General features: G+C 46.0%; 1 protein-coding gene across 1 annotated transcript in view; it reads right to left on the bottom strand.

The window, feature by feature from the left end:
• CACNG4 (calcium voltage-gated channel auxiliary subunit gamma 4) overlaps positions 1-16,285 on the bottom strand; it is a 35,506-nt gene extending 19,221 nt beyond the window's left edge. Inside the window, exon 1 of the mRNA XM_042865227.1 lies at positions 16,063-16,285. Coding sequence (XP_042721161.1) covers positions 16,063-16,285 — 223 coding nt within the window. The remainder of the gene's footprint in view (positions 1-16,062) is intronic.
• Between the last annotated feature and the right edge of the window lie 973 nt (positions 16,286-17,258).

Below are 17,258 nucleotides of genomic sequence, written 5' to 3'. Positions count from 1 at the left end.
GGCTACAGGCCAGCAAAGCTTCCTTGAAGGCAAAGATGTGATGCTTAGCTCTAAAACAGTGCCCCAAGACAGCAGCACACCAAGTGACTCCCAGAGTGACAGCCATCCTCAGGGTAGGCTGAACCTGAAACACCAGCCCTAAGGTTTTGCAAGGCCAGATTCCATCCCACTCATGGTTTGGCTCCTTGCTGTCCATTACTGTGCAGGGGGGATGGGTTTGTTAGCTGGGTTTCTACTTTCCACACATGGCAAGACCTAAATCCTTCTGGGATCTGCTCCTAAGCTCTCCTGAGCAGAGGAGCCATGCTATGGAGATGTGAGAGCTGCATGCCTAGGATGATCAGAGCTCACAAGTCTTGCTTACAGGAGAATCTCCCTCTGGAGGTGTAATACTGTTGACTTTAGAGAGTCATGGTTAGTGGGCATGGCGGGGATGGGTGGATGAACTAGATGATCTTACTGCTCTTTTCCAACCTTAATGATTTTATGATTCCATGACTTCTGAGGGCACATTGGAGACCCCATCTCCCTCTTGGATATTAGAGCGTTCCTTTCTGTATCACATAAACATCTCCATGCCCTGTGCAGGAGTGGCTGTGAAGAACTGACCCGCAGGTTGGGCCAGGTCAGGTCTTGTGCCAAACCCGAGATCTATGGTAACATTTCAAGGAATAACCCCTCTTCCTTTAAGGATTATGAAATAAATGCGTGCATATTGAATGAATTCAATCTGCTGGTATGAACTGAGCTTTTGGAAAGCTTAAAGGTGTAGGTTTGTGTGCATTAACTGTGTGAGCTAAAGCACAAAAGGAAAATGCTTTTTCATCCTTATGAGCTCCTGTAAATGGTATTGCATTCTTAGGAGAGTAAACATAATGTAAAAAAAAAATAAAAATTAATAATTTAAACCTTGCAGGAGAGGTTGCAGGAGCTATGGGAACCTCTGAAATGATAAATGTATGAATTTATTCCCCTGCCACTGTGGGATTTTAAATTAGTTTCACTTTTCTTTTATTTCTCCTTGTTGACAAGTTGAGCTGTGTTGCTATCTACTGAGAATGTTTCCAGATAAGAAAATCTTGAAGGTCAAAAATTCTATTCTTAGTTATTCTCGTCTAATCTTCTTGTGTTGGTGACAATGTGCAGTGATCTCATGTCGCCATGGGTACCTGAATCATGCCTGTCTAGCAGCTTCCCCTTGCTGTTGCAACTAAACAAAAAAAAAAAAGAGAGATGTTTAAGGAAAATGTCATGCCTGGTGCAAGTGGACTGGAAGAAATGCTTTTCTTGAAGCAAACCAGCAATTCCACATACTTCACCCATACACAGTTTGGGGTGATTAATTAATTTGTGCTCAGCTGTGCCCAGTGAGAATTTTGCCACAAATGCTCCAAAACGCAGACTGAGTTCCACGTGTTAACAGTGAGAGCTGTAATGCCTATGAGTAGATTGAAGTGGCCACATTTCAGATGGGTTGCTTTGTCCCATGGCAGCCTGGAAGAGCAATCCCAGATGCAGATGTAAAAGGACCAGCAGCAGGAAACCAGAGAAGAGCTGCAATCCAGATTAAGGAGGAAAAGTGAGAGCAGCATCTGCCCACTGATCCCAGCAGGGGCACAGCAGGGAAGCACAGAAGCACAGTGACATTCATGTTTAAAAAAAAAAAAAGAGGCAGCCTTAATCTTATGTTTGTCCATGTTTCTGCAGGTTCAGTTCAATGCTCTTACACCTGCTGGATGCAGCTTTCATTGTTTTGTAGCATCTAAAGGAAAGAAAACGAAGAGGAAGCAAAGTGCATGGGCCTTGGTTGTGACAGGGCTGCAGCAATTTGGGTGTTAGCTTGTCTGTGTGCTGCAGCAGGAAGGGTTTGGGATTTGTTAAATCACTGTTTGAGTCTGCATGGATGGGTCAGGCACATGAAAGACTTGGAGCAACAGCTTTTAAAGGGTGACAACATGTTTGTGGATAAAGACTTGTGATTTTCTCTTATCAGTGGGAGGGACTGAAGTCTAAATTCAGGTCTTTGTGCTAGAAGTCCTTATGCAATCTTATTTTAAAGGGGGAAAAAACTATACGGAAAAAATAGCATACTCTCCAAGAAGAGGGATCAAGCAGTGCAGTGCATTTCTCTTGATAGCAGGATTTGCTTTTCACTAAAACGTTTCTGACTCCAGTGGTGTGCATCAGCCAGGTAGAGCAAGGGCCTCAGCTGGAGGGTTTGGAGCTGTGGTTTCTGGGAGCAGATCTGTGCGGTGGATATCATCAGATAAACCAGCTTGTGCGCGCTGCCTTGCTGTGCTCCAGGGCTGTCCTTGCACTTCGCTGTTGTACAATCAATATTCAGAATATAATCCTTTCTTTTACAGAATCAGGGGGCTTTAATTCAGCCCTGGAATAAATGGGCAGCTAACAATGGGAGAAGCTCAGCTTGGGTGCTGCTTTAGTTAATTAAAAAGAGTAGAATCGGGGGCCGAACTTGGCATAGTGTTTCAGTGACTGGCTTCAGAAGCAGGGAAGAAAAAGGCTCACTTAGCTCGCTGCATCCAGCTCTTCAAATGCAAATTAACCTGTCAACATCTGCACGCAGCCACTCCGGACAGCTGCAGAAGGAGCTCCCAGCACCCAGAGGAAGGGCTGGAAATGTTTCGTTGCAAACAGCTATTTTCTAGAATAATTTCTAGTAAATAAGAATACATTCGAAGTGGTAAACTGAGCATCTGCTACATGCAACGAATGGAGGACAGCATGTGAAAAGAAACATATGTCAAGTATGCACTTCAGATGCATTGACTGCTTGCTTCCAAAACAGAGCGAGCTTAACCATATTTGCAGCAAACATGGAGTAAAAATTACTGCTGCAGCAAAAAGAAGAATCTCAAGTTACTGCAGAATTTTCCCTGAGTGAAAGAGTTCACTGCATTTCAGCCACTGCTGGGCACCTTTCTGTTAGACACAGCAGGAACACTGAGCAGGGGCAGCTTTTGTTTAGAGCAAACAACATCCCCTTGCCCATAGCAAACCCAGTCAGGGCTGGAGACAAATCACACCACGTAGAAGGCATTAAAACACCTCTGTGCTTTTTTAAAGCCTCTGATATGGCAGAGGAGACCAATATCCTTACTCCATCTGCTTCAGTGCAGCAGGAGTGGAGCTGCATGGCAGACAGGGCCGTGCTAGTGGAGCAGTGTCTGCAACACACCATGACCCAAGGTAATGGCATTTCTGCAGTTCCTTGAGCCCCTTATCCTCCCACAAAATCTGCTCTGACTTAAGCAAAGCTCTTGTTTGCAAAACAAGTACAGGGTAAGGCCCCTTCAGCAGGCAAGAGAAGGAAAGACTGGTTTTCTGCTTTGAAATGTGCAACTCTTCTTTATGGAGCAGCACACAGGGAGATTTTGCTGTCTCTCAGTCTAAAGGCCACAGGGCAGCTGTGCTCAGATTGCTGCTACCTCCTTCTAGCAGCGCATCCCCATCAAACCTGGGATTCAGGCATTGCTTTCAGTCCTGCAGCCCTGCTCTCAGGGTGCTGCCATTTCCTCTTATGAGGGATGGAAACCAGAATGGAAACAAACCACAAGCAGCTTCTGCAGATACCACGTTGCTATGATAATGTGGTATAATTGATCAGAAGTCTGAAATCTCACCTTCATAAAAGCCTGCACAAGATAGCTTGTGCTGACACTTCTACTCATCCGTGGGTTTTCAGCCTGAATCACAGCTGAGGAAATGATAAAGGCATTTGCCTGCATTGACAGCACTGGTCTTCATCCCAGTCAGCTCAGTGTAACACTGCATCCTATGAAGGAACCAAGGGATGGGCAGAAGAGATGGAAGAAAAATGCCTCTGGAAATTTTGGCACGCCTGCTGCTCCAGGGAGAATTTCAGGAGGCACAAGCACTGCGGGCCCATTAGCAGCACTTCCACCTATCTCTTGGGTTTCACTTCAGTATTTCTCCCAGTAAATCCCAGGAGCTAGAATTACAGAAATGAAGCCTCATTGGATGGCCATGGCCTGGTGCAGAGCAGAGACGTTGATTCCCTGGGCTCACAAGCATCATGGTGGGTAAACTATTGAGGAGGAACTCCAAAAATTCAATTTCCATCATGCCCCTGGCCTTGCCTTGACATCTTCATTGCTCTGCAGCTAAATAAATACACTCGAGGGATAGCGTAATAGCAATGTAAAGCAGTGAATGCTATAGAACAGGGTTACCTAATGGTTAATTTAGAAAGGAACATATCATTAAAAACGTATGAAGGTGGCTACATATTGGTGCAGTATAAATATTTAAAGGGATGCCTCTCGTGAGGGCAGCATTCCAAGCTACACCTAAAAGAATGCGTGTGAAGGAAAATTAAAAGAATATTTTACCATTCAGACTTGTTTATCTGCCTTTGAAAGGCATTTTCAGCCCAGCTACTGAACATTAGTATGGGAAAGGATATCAGACGAAACTCATTTTTGTTGTAATTCTACCAAAGTCAGCAGAGTTAAACTGGAGATGTTTTTTCTGGCCTTTTAAATAGAGTGTAATTTTCTCCATGGATAGTTATTAAATGCTATTGAGAGAGATTGCTGCTGCTGCTGCTGTTGGAAAGGCTTTCTGGAGAGGTCACTCTGTCCCATGTGAATAACACCGGTGACAAATCAGGAGGTTTGCAGTTGTTACAACGTGAAGAGTCCCTGTGGGTTTCAACCCCATGGCACAGCCCTGCCTGGCCCAAACCTGAGAGTGTATCTGCTGGGAGTAGGGCTCTTCCAGCTTGACATCCTGCAGTAATGCTGCCCATAGAAATTGCTTGAAGCATTAGAGGGAGTACTGCCAAGGACAGACACACGGATGTTCGGTCAGCCTTCACAGGAGGGCCTATTTTCTAAGTATGCATTCTGAGCCTCACCTGCTGCATGTTCCCGTTCTGGGGCTGGTTAGGCTTGCATCCCTTTCACCGGCTGACCAATAAAGGCATTCCCCATGCTTAATTTGGAATCTAGAACCTACTGCATGTCTTCAAGACATGACGGACATTTTCAGGGTGCCTAAGCCCCAGACCAAAAGGTTCTGATTTTTTGGCACTGAAGTACCCTCTGAGATTACTGTCTGGGAAGGCAGCCTTGCTGTGAGCAGTTTTCAAAAGGAATCTAAGGGTCTCAAGAGGACTGCATTGCCCCTCGTGTGGAGCACTGAGCCAGGGACCCAAGCTGCGTGGAAGAGCAGCCCAGCATCCATCCTCCTACAAGGCTGTGGAGGCAGCTCCCCACCCAGCACACATATTTCCAGAGCAGCTCTTTGAAGGCACCTGGGTTTTCCTTTTGCCCACATGGGGAGCACAGCTGTCTGCCTGGAAGATGTCAGGAGCTCCAGTTTTAGGCAGTGCAGCACGGAACTAAGGGCCTTGCATCAACCAAGGTAATAAATCTTGGCTAACCACTGGAGCCAAGCTCAGGGTATTATTTAACCATTTTACAAAAAGCTTAACGAGAAAGACTCTTGGGATGAGAACAGGGGAACAGATGAGACCTCATAATTTATGTATGTATTAACTTCCCACCGGTAAAATTAAAATGCAAAATAGCATCTCTAAACAAAATAGTTAAGCTCCATCCCTTGAGACAGTTAAAAAATTAAAGGGCGAAGCATAAAGCAGAGGATCTATTCTTACACTTGTAGCACTTTGGGCTAGATTGTAGGTATCTTCTTCATCTCTTGCAGCTACAATGCTGAACTCCAAGAAGGGATACAGCAAAGCTCAGCAATAATTACCCATTGTGCTATGTGATGAGCCATCCTTTTGGTTCTTCAGTAACCCGTGCACCTGGACTTTAACTAAAACCAAATAATATGCACAGAAAACATTTTTATGTAAGAGGAGGTGAACATCACTAAAAATCAGAGAGCCTTTGTATGGCATGCCAAACTGCTGAAGCGAAAAAATGTCTTCAGTGAAAGGGCTCAGATGTGAGCATGTTTCAGTGCACAGCTCCAGGAAAAACTCTGATAATAAATGTGAGCTTGTTATCGTTGCTTTTCAGTGGGAAGTAAAGCCGGAAGCAGGGTCGTGCTGGCTAATTGAAGCTTACATTTTCATTCAAGCACTGCATTTTAATTATAAACTGGTGACACAAGTGTCACTTAGTTCTTATCCTGTTTTAAGTGTGCATATGTATTAAAAATATTTTCAGTTATTAATTTATTCTTTCCATTGCGTTCATTATCCTACATTATGTCTACCAGGCACGTGTCTAATGACATGTTTGATACTCGCTAATTCTTATGCCTCTTTTAACGCAGGCCTTACACACACATTTTTTGCTGAACACGATGCCAGTTGGCAACTGAAACAGGTGCGCATTCCTGCTATAAAATCAGCATTAGTAACCGCAGACGCATATTCTGGCCAGCTGCAACCACTTGCTCAGCCCTCCCAGGGCACGGCAGCCACGCCAGGAGAGGGTCAGCCTGTGGGAGCTGCATCCAGCAGTGCAGCCAGGAGGGGCCGGCATCGCTCCCCATCCTCAACCACGTGCCCTGGGTTCAGCTCCAGAGCCCTGGGATGATTCAGAGTGCGGGCGGAAAATATCTGGCCTGCTTTTCCTTCTCTACGGGGTTCTGCTGCTGTGTCCAAAGACTGTCTACAGCTTGAACACTGGCATTTATGTACGGAAATTAAAATAAAGCGAGGGAAAGGTTGCTCGAAGTTAGCTACCAAGAGACATAAAGTAAGCCATTATAATCAGACCAGGATCGCAGGTAAAAACAAGGGGCATATCCCTAGAAAGCATGTTATGAAGGTAAACCCCTTTCAAAGCTACTAGCTGGAATGAGATAGAATGAGATAGCTATTTTTTGCTCTTAATTTGCCACCAAACTATAAGGAGGATTCTATTTTAATAAGCACTATCGTAGCAGGACATTGCAAATGAATTGCTTGAATGGTTATAATTAGAAGTGATACTGAGAATGCAGCACCTTGCAGCACTCCTAAATACTACAAGTTTTATTTCAGGTCTTGCATCTTTAAGGATCTCAAAGCACCTCCCAGACTGTTTGCATTTGCAAGTGCTAAAGGCAAGGACGAGAGCACAGCAAAATGTGCACAGCGAAGGAGAAATGCATCAACCTCTGAAGCAAACCCTCAATCTACTGAGGAGAACTTCAGCATACTGCAAATGTTTAATTACTTCAAAGGGTCAATAATATTGCTGAGCTCGAATTGCAGAGAACAAGCCATTGGTGGCTGGGCCTACATGACGTGGTTTTCTCTCTGTGGTCAAATATGGCTAAAAATCCACGTGGGTAAAAATGCAATGCCACATATTGCAACTTGATGTTTCACCAGCACAAAGAAACCAACAGTAACCAATTCTGCATGAAAATGCACACGAGTATGTAAAGGAGCACTGATGTGGTTTACCTGACTCCATGAGATCCACTGGACAAAGATGGTTAATGCCCACTATTGCCATCACTGAGTGACTTAAAAAGGAGCATAGCTAACTTTCAGATCTGGCTGCCTTTGAAAACAGCCTGAATGTGACAAGGCAGTGGTTGCCTCTGTGCAGCTGAATGCTGGAGCATGAAATTCTTAGGGAAAAAAGATGATCCAATGTGTTGGGAATAGCTGTCGTTGATTTCCAGCGAGCCATTAGATAGGTGCATGAAACTCTAAGATAGGTATATGCAGTAAGTTGTATTTTAGATTTGATTATATTTAGGCAATGTACCCCTGGCAAGATCCTATTTCAAGTCATAATTGCGACATGCCATGGTTGCTTTTTAATGCCTTGCAGCAACAATAGATAAACTGTGCCTCTGGGAAGCAAGTAAGACGCAATAACAATCCCAGCATTATTGAATGCTGTACTTTTGGACAAGAGAAAATGTACAGCCATCCATATTCGACACTAAATTGTATCATTTAAAATGGGTAAATGGGAGAAAATGGATCTGGAACCTCTGGTACGGGACTGACAAGAGGCTTAAAACAGTTATTAGCTAATCAGAAAGAAAGCTGAGCAGCTAAATGTGGGTGGCAGCTCCTCAGTGGCCTGGTGCCCCTCCCAGCCGGGCTGGGTGCTTGTCACCCATGAATATCTTTGAAGTATTTGGCAGCAGTGAGCTAATGGGACTGGCTGAATGAGAAGCATTCAAAGGGCAGAACTAAATGGCACAGTTCCAAAACAGCAATTAAAAGGGGTAATGCTTGAAAAAGAACAATAAAAGAGGTTAATTCATATCGGTGCCTGGATATCTGTACAGGAAATCCTGTGATTCCATATTGCACATCCCCGTTGTCCACTGCTTGGTGCTATGGCAGTGTATAACACAGCACTCCTTTACGTGCCGTGGCTGAGAAAAAGCAGCTCTGTTCTATTGAAGAAGGACTCACCGTGCTGCTGGAAGTTCTCTGCAAGCAGAAACATGGGTAAACACATGGGAAAGTGAATCTGACAGGTAGAGAAGAGAGAACCTCAATTTCATACTTTCTGACAGGGATACGGTGATACATTTTTGTTTTCTTCATCAGCAGGAGGGCACGGAGGCACTTGGGAGTTAAGGAAATTAAAAATCCTAGGTTTCAACAGCCATTGGTTTTCTAAAGGAGGCTCTGGTTGGAAAGCTACTTTAGAAGGTGCCTTTTCAATAAAAGGAGAATTGTAACATTTCAGCGAGGAGAAATAAAAAGAGAAAGAGAACAAAGATGTTCAGACTGCTGGATGCCACAGGAAGGAGGAGGAAGAGAGGCTGGACTATCTGCCAGGCTGCATCAAGAACTGCTCCAATGATTTCATTGCATTTGACCCACAGCATGCAACAACTGGCAAAAATGCCCCCAGATTTAAAGGGAAATCTAGCTGAAATCTGCCAGGACCAGGCCATTCATCCTGCAGGCAGCCTGCCCTGAGGCTTGCTATTTTGAGAGAATAGAGAGGCCACATATCATTAATATTGTAACAAATCCCAGTATAGGGAAAGCCACAGTCTGAATTTTTGCGCTGGTCCCCAGCACCTCTGTGTGCCCCTCCACACAGCAAAACCACAGCTCCAAAAGAAAATATATGAGCCAAAGTCTGGAAAAGAGCCTCCTTTCACTACTAAACATTAAAGGTAAACTAAACTGATGTTCTTTAGGAGTGGAAACAAATAAATAAAGGCAATAACTACCTGGGAATGGAAGAGGGAGGACAAAATACATTGTAATTTAACTGGTCAAAATATGCCAAAGGAGTGAGACAGGTTAGTGCAAGGCAGAAATTAGAAAGAAGCCCTGCGTGGTATTAGAGCTCTCTACAGAAACATCCTATTGTTCAGAAGCCATAAATGTGTAGCAGCCTCTCAGACATATGGGCAGTTGTGCATTTATCCTGTTTATTTTACTACTCCTGTGCATCCTGCCTTGCCATCTGTTGGTGAGAATTCGGATGCCGAGCCGTAAGTCTGAGACATAATAAATACCAATAAACAGAAATCCAAAATGAAGGCAAGCTCGAAGTAATGCTTTGAAGCAGGACCAGCTTCTCAGGGTGACAATGATGTTAGAAAGTATGATTTATTTCCTGAGATGATTCTTGGCTCAGAAAAGACAGAGCAGCAGGAAAAGGTCCAATTGAAGGGGCAGATCTGTGATCCCTCCTCTTATATTGGCTTCTTATTGGCATAATTCCACCAGCTTCCTAGAAAGCAGTTTAACTTTACGTAGGTGGAAAACCAGACTTAATCCTGTCCCTCAAGGAAGACATGCTTGAACACAAAATGTTGCATGTATAAAACATAAGTTGCAAGCAAAATGCTTCAAAACCAGTTAAACTCGTGTTCGTACACCTTTTCAGTGCTGGGCAGCCCTACCACCATGTCCCACTTACTCCACATTGTCTTTTTCCTTTTATCATCAGGATGAGGGGATAGCGGATAGGAGGAAGTGCAGTTAGCCTCCAGCCAGGGCCAGGGAACTAAAGTGCTGGCCTCTGATCACACAGCTAATGCACCAAAGCCCAACCACCTCCTGCCTCTCTGCTGCCATTTCTGGGATGCAGAAGTCACTGCTCAGCCCCTCACACGCCAACCCCACAGCCCAACATTTGGTTGGCACAGTGGTGTCGGTGACCAACTGGATTACATTGAGTGCACATGTGCTCTGTGCCAAAAGAATTAGGAAAGGAGATGAAGGCACAGGGCTCCTCCTGCAATAGATTTCTAGAATTGCTTGAGTTGGAAGGGACCCTTAAAAGTCACCTAGCCCACATCCTTTGCAATGAATAGGGACATCTACAGCTCGATCAGGGTCCTGAGAACCTTTTTCTCAGAGCCTTCTTCTTCTTTCCCTGTTTCTGTAAAGATGCATAGAAGTACAGACTGGAGATATTGGACACACACTCCTTATCCCACAGATTTTTAAGGGGGGCTCACAAGTTCTGCACCTGCCAGACCATGACCAAAGCTGCAGGTTCAGCAGCACAACACGAGCAGAGGTAGCGCAGGCTGACACACCGTATGTGAAAGCACCCACTGGAGAAATAACCACTATCCCGATATTTTACGGGAACAAAAGCACGTTGTCACGTTTGCCTCCTTTACCAGTTAACACCAGCGAGGGTCAGCAGAGCTGCCAGGAGGCAGGGCCAGCCCTGAGGAGGTGCAATAGCTGTGAGCTCCTGCCAGGATCTAAAATAAGTAATAAAAGCCCACGGCGGAAGGGTCAGTAAAAGGTAATGGCAGCTGGAAGAAGCCCAAAGATTACATTACATTACACTGCAAAGGTCACTGAGAACCCCAAAATGACTTACTGTGGCTCTGACAGATGCTACGACTAATACCATCTGTCTACCAGCTGCAACACGCAGTGTGATTATATGCAGAGTGAAAAAAGCAGCTCTAGAGCACCACAGCCACAGGTTGCCCATCCGCATCGCCCAGCACATCCCCAGCCCTTCACCCAGTGCTTCTGAAATGTAGGTAAAAGTGCCTATTATCCACATTACATCTTGCACAGATGAGAAAGCCTTACAGCTGGATTACAAATTTGCTTTACAGCCTTCGGGGAGTATTGCTAATGCACAGAAAGTCTTTGGGTTCCAAATTTTGCGTCGGGTTAGCTGGCACGCTGAGAGTCACAGAGAAAAACCAAAGCCCTTGTGTAGCCTGATAGCTCCCTATCGGCTATATAGTAGATCATGTTCAAGAAAGCAAATTAATTCATTAAAGTGACATATATTCAGTCAATTAGCTTCAGATCTCTGTTTCATATAGTGTCTCAGGAAGAGTGGCTGTTTTGTTATATCAGTAGAGCCATTTGAGAACTTCTGTTACTAATGTTCCAGGAGGTGTATTTAGGAGGTCTGCATTTATTTTTTTTAACAGAATAGATAATCCTTTAGCCCAGCTTCTGCTGACAGTTTCTCCAGCAAAAAAAATCTTAGTATTTTAAAGCACGTTTTACTACAGACCATATTTTAAAAAGACTGAACTTCACTTCTCTAAAATCGCTCCAAACTCTGAAGCTCTCTCTCCAGCAAATGGAACACAACAGAAAGAAATTAACCTAACAAGGCTGTCAGGAATCACTCAATCACTTTCTGACAAAACCCCACTGCTTCAAACACTGCTGAAATGATGTCGGTGGAGCTCTGAAGATTGCATTTAAAAACAATCAGTGCAGCACAAGCTCTTCCCCATCACGCGTTTTACCAAGGAAACAAGATGGTGTGAGCAGAATGTATGGAAGGAAAGAACGAAATCATGGGCTGAAGCTCAGAAAAACCCTTCTCTAATGTGTTTAAACTGGTTTTGAAAGACTTCTGGATAATAGTTCACCTAGGTCCAACACATCCTTGTGCCTGTGGATTTAATCTTCAAAGCAGGTCTTGACTGATACTATGCTGATACAGAACTTGCTCTTAGACAAATACAACTTTGGAAATAACACTCGAATACAAAGCTTGCATCATTACAAGTCGTGGTGAGGTTAACACTTCCTCTCATTGCTTTGAGGATGCTAAAGAACATTCAATCTCTTTGGATGAACCATTACTTTGCAGTAGTATGGATGGACAGCAGTCTTCCTTTCTTTGCTTGCCTCAACCATCTGTAAGGGCTTTTTTTTCATTCAGTATGCACGTGCCACCACGTATGTGAGACTTCAACCGAGCCAGATGACTTGCAAATAATTGTGCAAATGGGCATTTGTGCAAGTTTTCTACTTACAGCTGATTTGCCCAATCCTTCCTCCTGATAGCAAACACTTCAGCTACTCAGACAAATGGTTCCACGTGAACTAAATGGCCAACTGCACCACTTAAAAATAAGTGGCAAACAGGGAATACTGAATGCAGTAGACACAATGGATTCAAAGCCATTCATATTCTGAAGTGTTTAATAAAATACTCTTTGAATAAATTTAAATTACAAGTACATTACTTGATTTCGTATCTAGATGTCATGGGGCCTGCAGAGCTCCCAGTTTGAGCAGTCCTATTAACTTCAGCATGATTGTTCATGAAGATAAGCAGTTTCAGTGGATAAAGCAGTGCTTTAAAATCTTTTTTTTTTTCTTTTTTTTTTTTCTAAGCAAATACTTTAATAGCAGATCCTCCTGTGTGTAAGGCTGTGTGGGGCTTACATAGCAGAGCTGAGCATTTACCATGGGAATAGGGGCTGCTGGAAAATTATAGAGGTGAAATCCTTCAAGTCATCTTGGCCACAAAGGAATTATTCAGCCATGTGAAATGGGGCTGATTTGCTCCTATTATTATTATTCCCAGGCTGGGATGCAGACTTCAGGTAAGTCAAGACAGACACATGAGGACTTCATCAGAAGCTTCTCTCTCCAGTGAAGATTTGTCTTTATCTGTCAAAATTGAAGTTAACATACATTTGTCATGGTCCCAGGAAACCAAAAACCAGCTTTGCCAGAGAGCTCCTTGCTCATTTTACTGCAAAGCTTGATCGAATGGCACCTCATCCTGCTGTACCCCTATTTGTACCAAGAACTATTGTAAACAGTTTTCTACTTACATAATTACCTTAGCTGTAAGTCTTCCATCCATGCAGAAATACTGCTATTGCTTAAAGACCACTCAATGAGCCTCTTACTTCCACCTCTGATAAACTAAAAGAACAGATTTGGGATTGTACAAGTGAGAATTGGACTACTATATCATTGGTGGTGCTTCTTGAGTGACTAAGCTCCATAGTAGTACCCACTATGAGTACTAAAACATGAAGGACAGCTGCAGCTCCAAACAAGGACAGCAGGCTGGAGCCCTAAACTGTATCCCTTCAGTCACCATTATGATGATAATTTCTGGTAAAGTGTTCTCCCAAAGAAGAAAAGCAGAAAACTGTTGAGGAACACACACTGGTTTGCTTGGAAGGCTCTTCTTTGTCCGTTCTGCTCTGTTAATTCTGTTTGAAATCCTGCAGTTTGGGACCCCAAGCAGGTGACAGCTCACCTACAGAGTGCAGATTGCTTTATGGATGGAGTTCAGAAACATTTTGGTGGAAAATTTCAACTGACCTGAAATTTACTCTGTATAACGCTTTATTCACATCGATAGCGATAGAAGAGGCTGGTCAAGATGCTTCCTGATTGTGCACATTTATGTCTGAAATACAGCTATTTTTTGAGATGAGCGAAACGGCGCTTAAGACCATTACAATAAATTAAGTAGGCTTTTATAATTATTACCCCAAAACACAGAAAGATTGTCCTAAAAATAGCTTTGAGGACAGACCATTTAATCATATGTAAAAATCTATAACTGAAATGATTTTCTTGCTGTGTACCTCCTCGGAGCTGTAATTATTACATTGATTTTACTAAAAGACCCATCCACTCAGGATGAGTGACGTTCTGAAACAACCCGGGGGTGTTTTCTTCAATCTGCCTCCAGAAATGGTTAATTTATCTCATGAAACAAAGGAACCTTTCCATCTCGAAATCAAAGTCCCACAGCTCAGTCCAGAACATAAATATCTTCATGCATCTACGTATTGTTTCTTACAGAGAGAGATGGTACAGAAAGTGTGAGAAAGAATGCAAAGAATGCAATCCCTGCTTCTCATATTTGTGAGCAGATGATTTCTTTTCTTTTTTTTTTTTTTATAAGATTATTCATTCTGAACACATATTTGACAACTTTGTCATTTGATTAAGAGCGCTTGAATTCCGGAGAAGAAAAAAACCAAAACACTCAATTGCTGTTGGGTGGAGGGGTCACATGAAACACTTTTGTCACCTGAGGGTTTAAGGTCCACAGCTGCTCAGTGTGATCTTTCCACAAATTCTCTTGCAAACAGAACGTGCTCAGCAGGTAAAGGCATTGCCTGCATTGCCTGGCGCAGGCAGGGAGCGCGGGGCTCAGAGCATCGCATTGCGTGCAGCATTGCCCCTGCCTCACGACCTCACCAACTTCTTATTTTACAGAGTTCTGACTTAACCCCAGTGGAAATCCAGGCAAAAATCCCACTGCCTTCAGCCAAAGCTGCACTTTGTTCCAATGAATGAGATTCCTGGAGGACCACGCTGAAACCGTGACTTTAGTAAACTCAGGTATCTCCTGCAAGACAGGCCCAGCCCAGCAAAGCATGATTCCAACCTGCTTATTTGCCTTGACAGAGCCTGGGGCACACCAACAACTCAGCAAAGACCACCAGTTTTGGGGCAGGTGGAGGGTGCTTAGCATTGCCCAGGCGAACACAGATGTGCTCAGAGGCAAACCCACATCTCCCAGGTGTCAGAAAAGCCCATGCTAAGAGTTACATTTCTTTACGAGTTGCAAAGCCAAGCTTTACTGTCACCAGCAAAACTTCACATTTCTGTAACTCTTTCTCCTTTCTATGGTCTAAAAATATTTATGCATCCTACAGCCATTTTACATTATCCTGAGGTAGTAAATGTGATAGTTGAAGTGAAAAATGTTTGTTACGCCATAGCCGTGGATGGTTAGAACAAGGAGATTACAAGAGACGTGGCAATGAGAAGCTCCTGCAGTTCCACAGCTTTTTTCTAAGGAAAAACCTCAGAATACAGCTGGGCTGGCTGGGCTGAGCCATCTGCCACTTAGAATAAAGCAGGATCCCAGGTCTGTAAAGTTCACATGTGCTAAGTTGCACTGATTGAATAAGGCGCACCGAGATCGATATGCCAAGTGCATTATGGTGGCAAGAAAGACCCAGGCATCCTCCACCCCCATGAGCCCCAAAGCAGCCCTGTGAATGCCTGCAGCATGTGCTGCCTTCATCCAGCACAGCTGGGCTGGGGCTGGTGGTGGTCTGCTGCCCACACCCAGTGCTGTGGATGCTCCTATGTCCCACAGTCACAGCTCTGCGTGCTCACTCGGCAGATGTTGGCTCACATCTGGGCTTTGCTATCAGCTATGCCGATTCTTCCACACACCCGTGTGCTTCTTTGTCCCAGCAGTTACCCGCAGTATCTTCTCTACAACTCCCTTTTCAGGGATGGAGCCACGTGTTTGGGCTCTGTGAGGATCGGGGTGTGCCTCTGCCCACTGCAGCCATACGCCACAAATCCTTCTATTTGTTAACGTTGTTCTTTGCCTGACCCTTAGTCTGGACTAAGTCATCCCAAACCCATGCTGAAGCACTAAAACAGCAGCAACATCCTATAGTGGGTTCCCAGTGCCTCTGAAGGTATGCAGGAGGAACTTGGGTTCCCACTGTCCTACCAAAGAGCTGCAACCGAACCTTCAGACCCCCGAGGCCAGCACCTGGCCAGTCCCCAGCCTTGCAGCCTGTAGAGCTCAGAAGCCCCCAAAGCCCCCAAACTACGTGCAGCCCTCCTAGACCCCTGCAACCCACGGGTACGGGATGCAAAGGGGGGGGCTGCCCCAAAGGCACAGCTCCCCCGGGCCGAGCTCCGCATCCCGCCGCCCGTTCCCATGGCAATCTCGGAGATGCCGGTTGCCACGGTAACGCCATCCTCCTCCTCGGCCGTGTCCGAGACAGCGGCGCGGCTCCGGCGGAGCTCTGCCCGTGGGCTCCGGGCACAGCCGCTGCCCCCGGGAAGTTGCTTCCCCCACCGGTCACGGCGCGGCCCCCCGTTACCTTCGAGGCAGCAGATCCTCCAGAGCCCCGAATGCGTAAGGTCGCCCCTCGCTTTCCTCGGCGGTCCCTGCGCTTCGTCCGCCGTGATGTTGGTGCCGTTGCAGATGTGCGCGCTGGAGTACAGCCAGTAGTCGGTACCGATGGCGATGGCCATGAGGCTGAAAGCGGCGAAAGCTCCCACCGTGGTCAGCAGCATCTGGACGCCACGGTCACACCACACCATGGTGCTTCATAGTCCCCGCACGGGGCCGCACGACACCGCCCGGCAGCCGCCGCCGCCCGCGGGAGGCAGAGCCGAGTCACGGGGCGGGGGGCGGAGGCGGCGGCGATGGGGATGGGGATGGGGGGAGCCGCCCTCCCTCCGCCACGGGGCTGAGCTCCGCCGCACGGCCGCGCACCGCCCCGCCCCGGGGAGGGTAGGAGCCGCCCGCCCGGTGGCGGCGGGGGGTGGGAGGCTGCAGCCCCTCCCAGGGCCGGAGCATCGCGCGGGGATGGTGCGGGGGGAGTGCGACAACACGGCTGAAGTCGCGGCTCCGCGGGGGTCAGAGCAGTCTTTGGGGAGGGGGGTGGGTTCCGAGGCTCAGCGAACGGCAGAGCCCGAGGAGCGCGGCTCCGAGCCCCCAGCCCCGGCACTCCCCCTGCCCACCGCCCCTTCCTTCCACGGAAAGCACCGCACCGGGATGCGAGCGGGAGAGGGGTACGCAGCCCTCGGGGTACCATGCGGTCGGGAGCTGCAGCGTAGCCAAATAGGTTTCCTCCCGCAGCCTCGCTGTGCTCTTAGTGACACAAGGGGGGTGTAGGCAAGTGGATGGCTTGCTGATTGTTTCCTGCTCGGAAAAAAAAAAAAAAATATATATATATATATATATTTATAAAACAAAACTAGAGCCTGAAAATATTTCCTTTTGGAAAACCATGTGGAGAAACATCTAAATTTGTCACCGCGTTGTCCCTCCTTGCAGCCCTGACTCCCATCACTGCGCTGACAAGTCGGTTCTGCCCCCACCCATCCAGCGACAAGGCAGATGAATGGGAGCCTTCTGATCAGCTAATGCATGTGTGTGAAGGGAGCGTGGCAGCACACAGAGTGATGTATGTGAATCAGGGAGTGGGAGGACGAGAGCTACAAACCTCGAGAAATGCAGCTCTCTTCTGAGCAGTGCGTGGATGGTGCAGGTGCATGCATGGCTTTGCTG

The sequence above is a fragment of the Lagopus leucura genome, unplaced genomic scaffold (assembly GCF_019238085.1).
Source record: "Lagopus leucura isolate 7727_CA_CO unplaced genomic scaffold, USGS_WTPT01 Super-Scaffold_797, whole genome shotgun sequence".
Taxonomy (NCBI): domain Eukaryota; kingdom Metazoa; phylum Chordata; class Aves; order Galliformes; family Phasianidae; genus Lagopus; species Lagopus leucura.
This window is presented reverse-complemented; position numbering and strand designations above follow the sequence as displayed.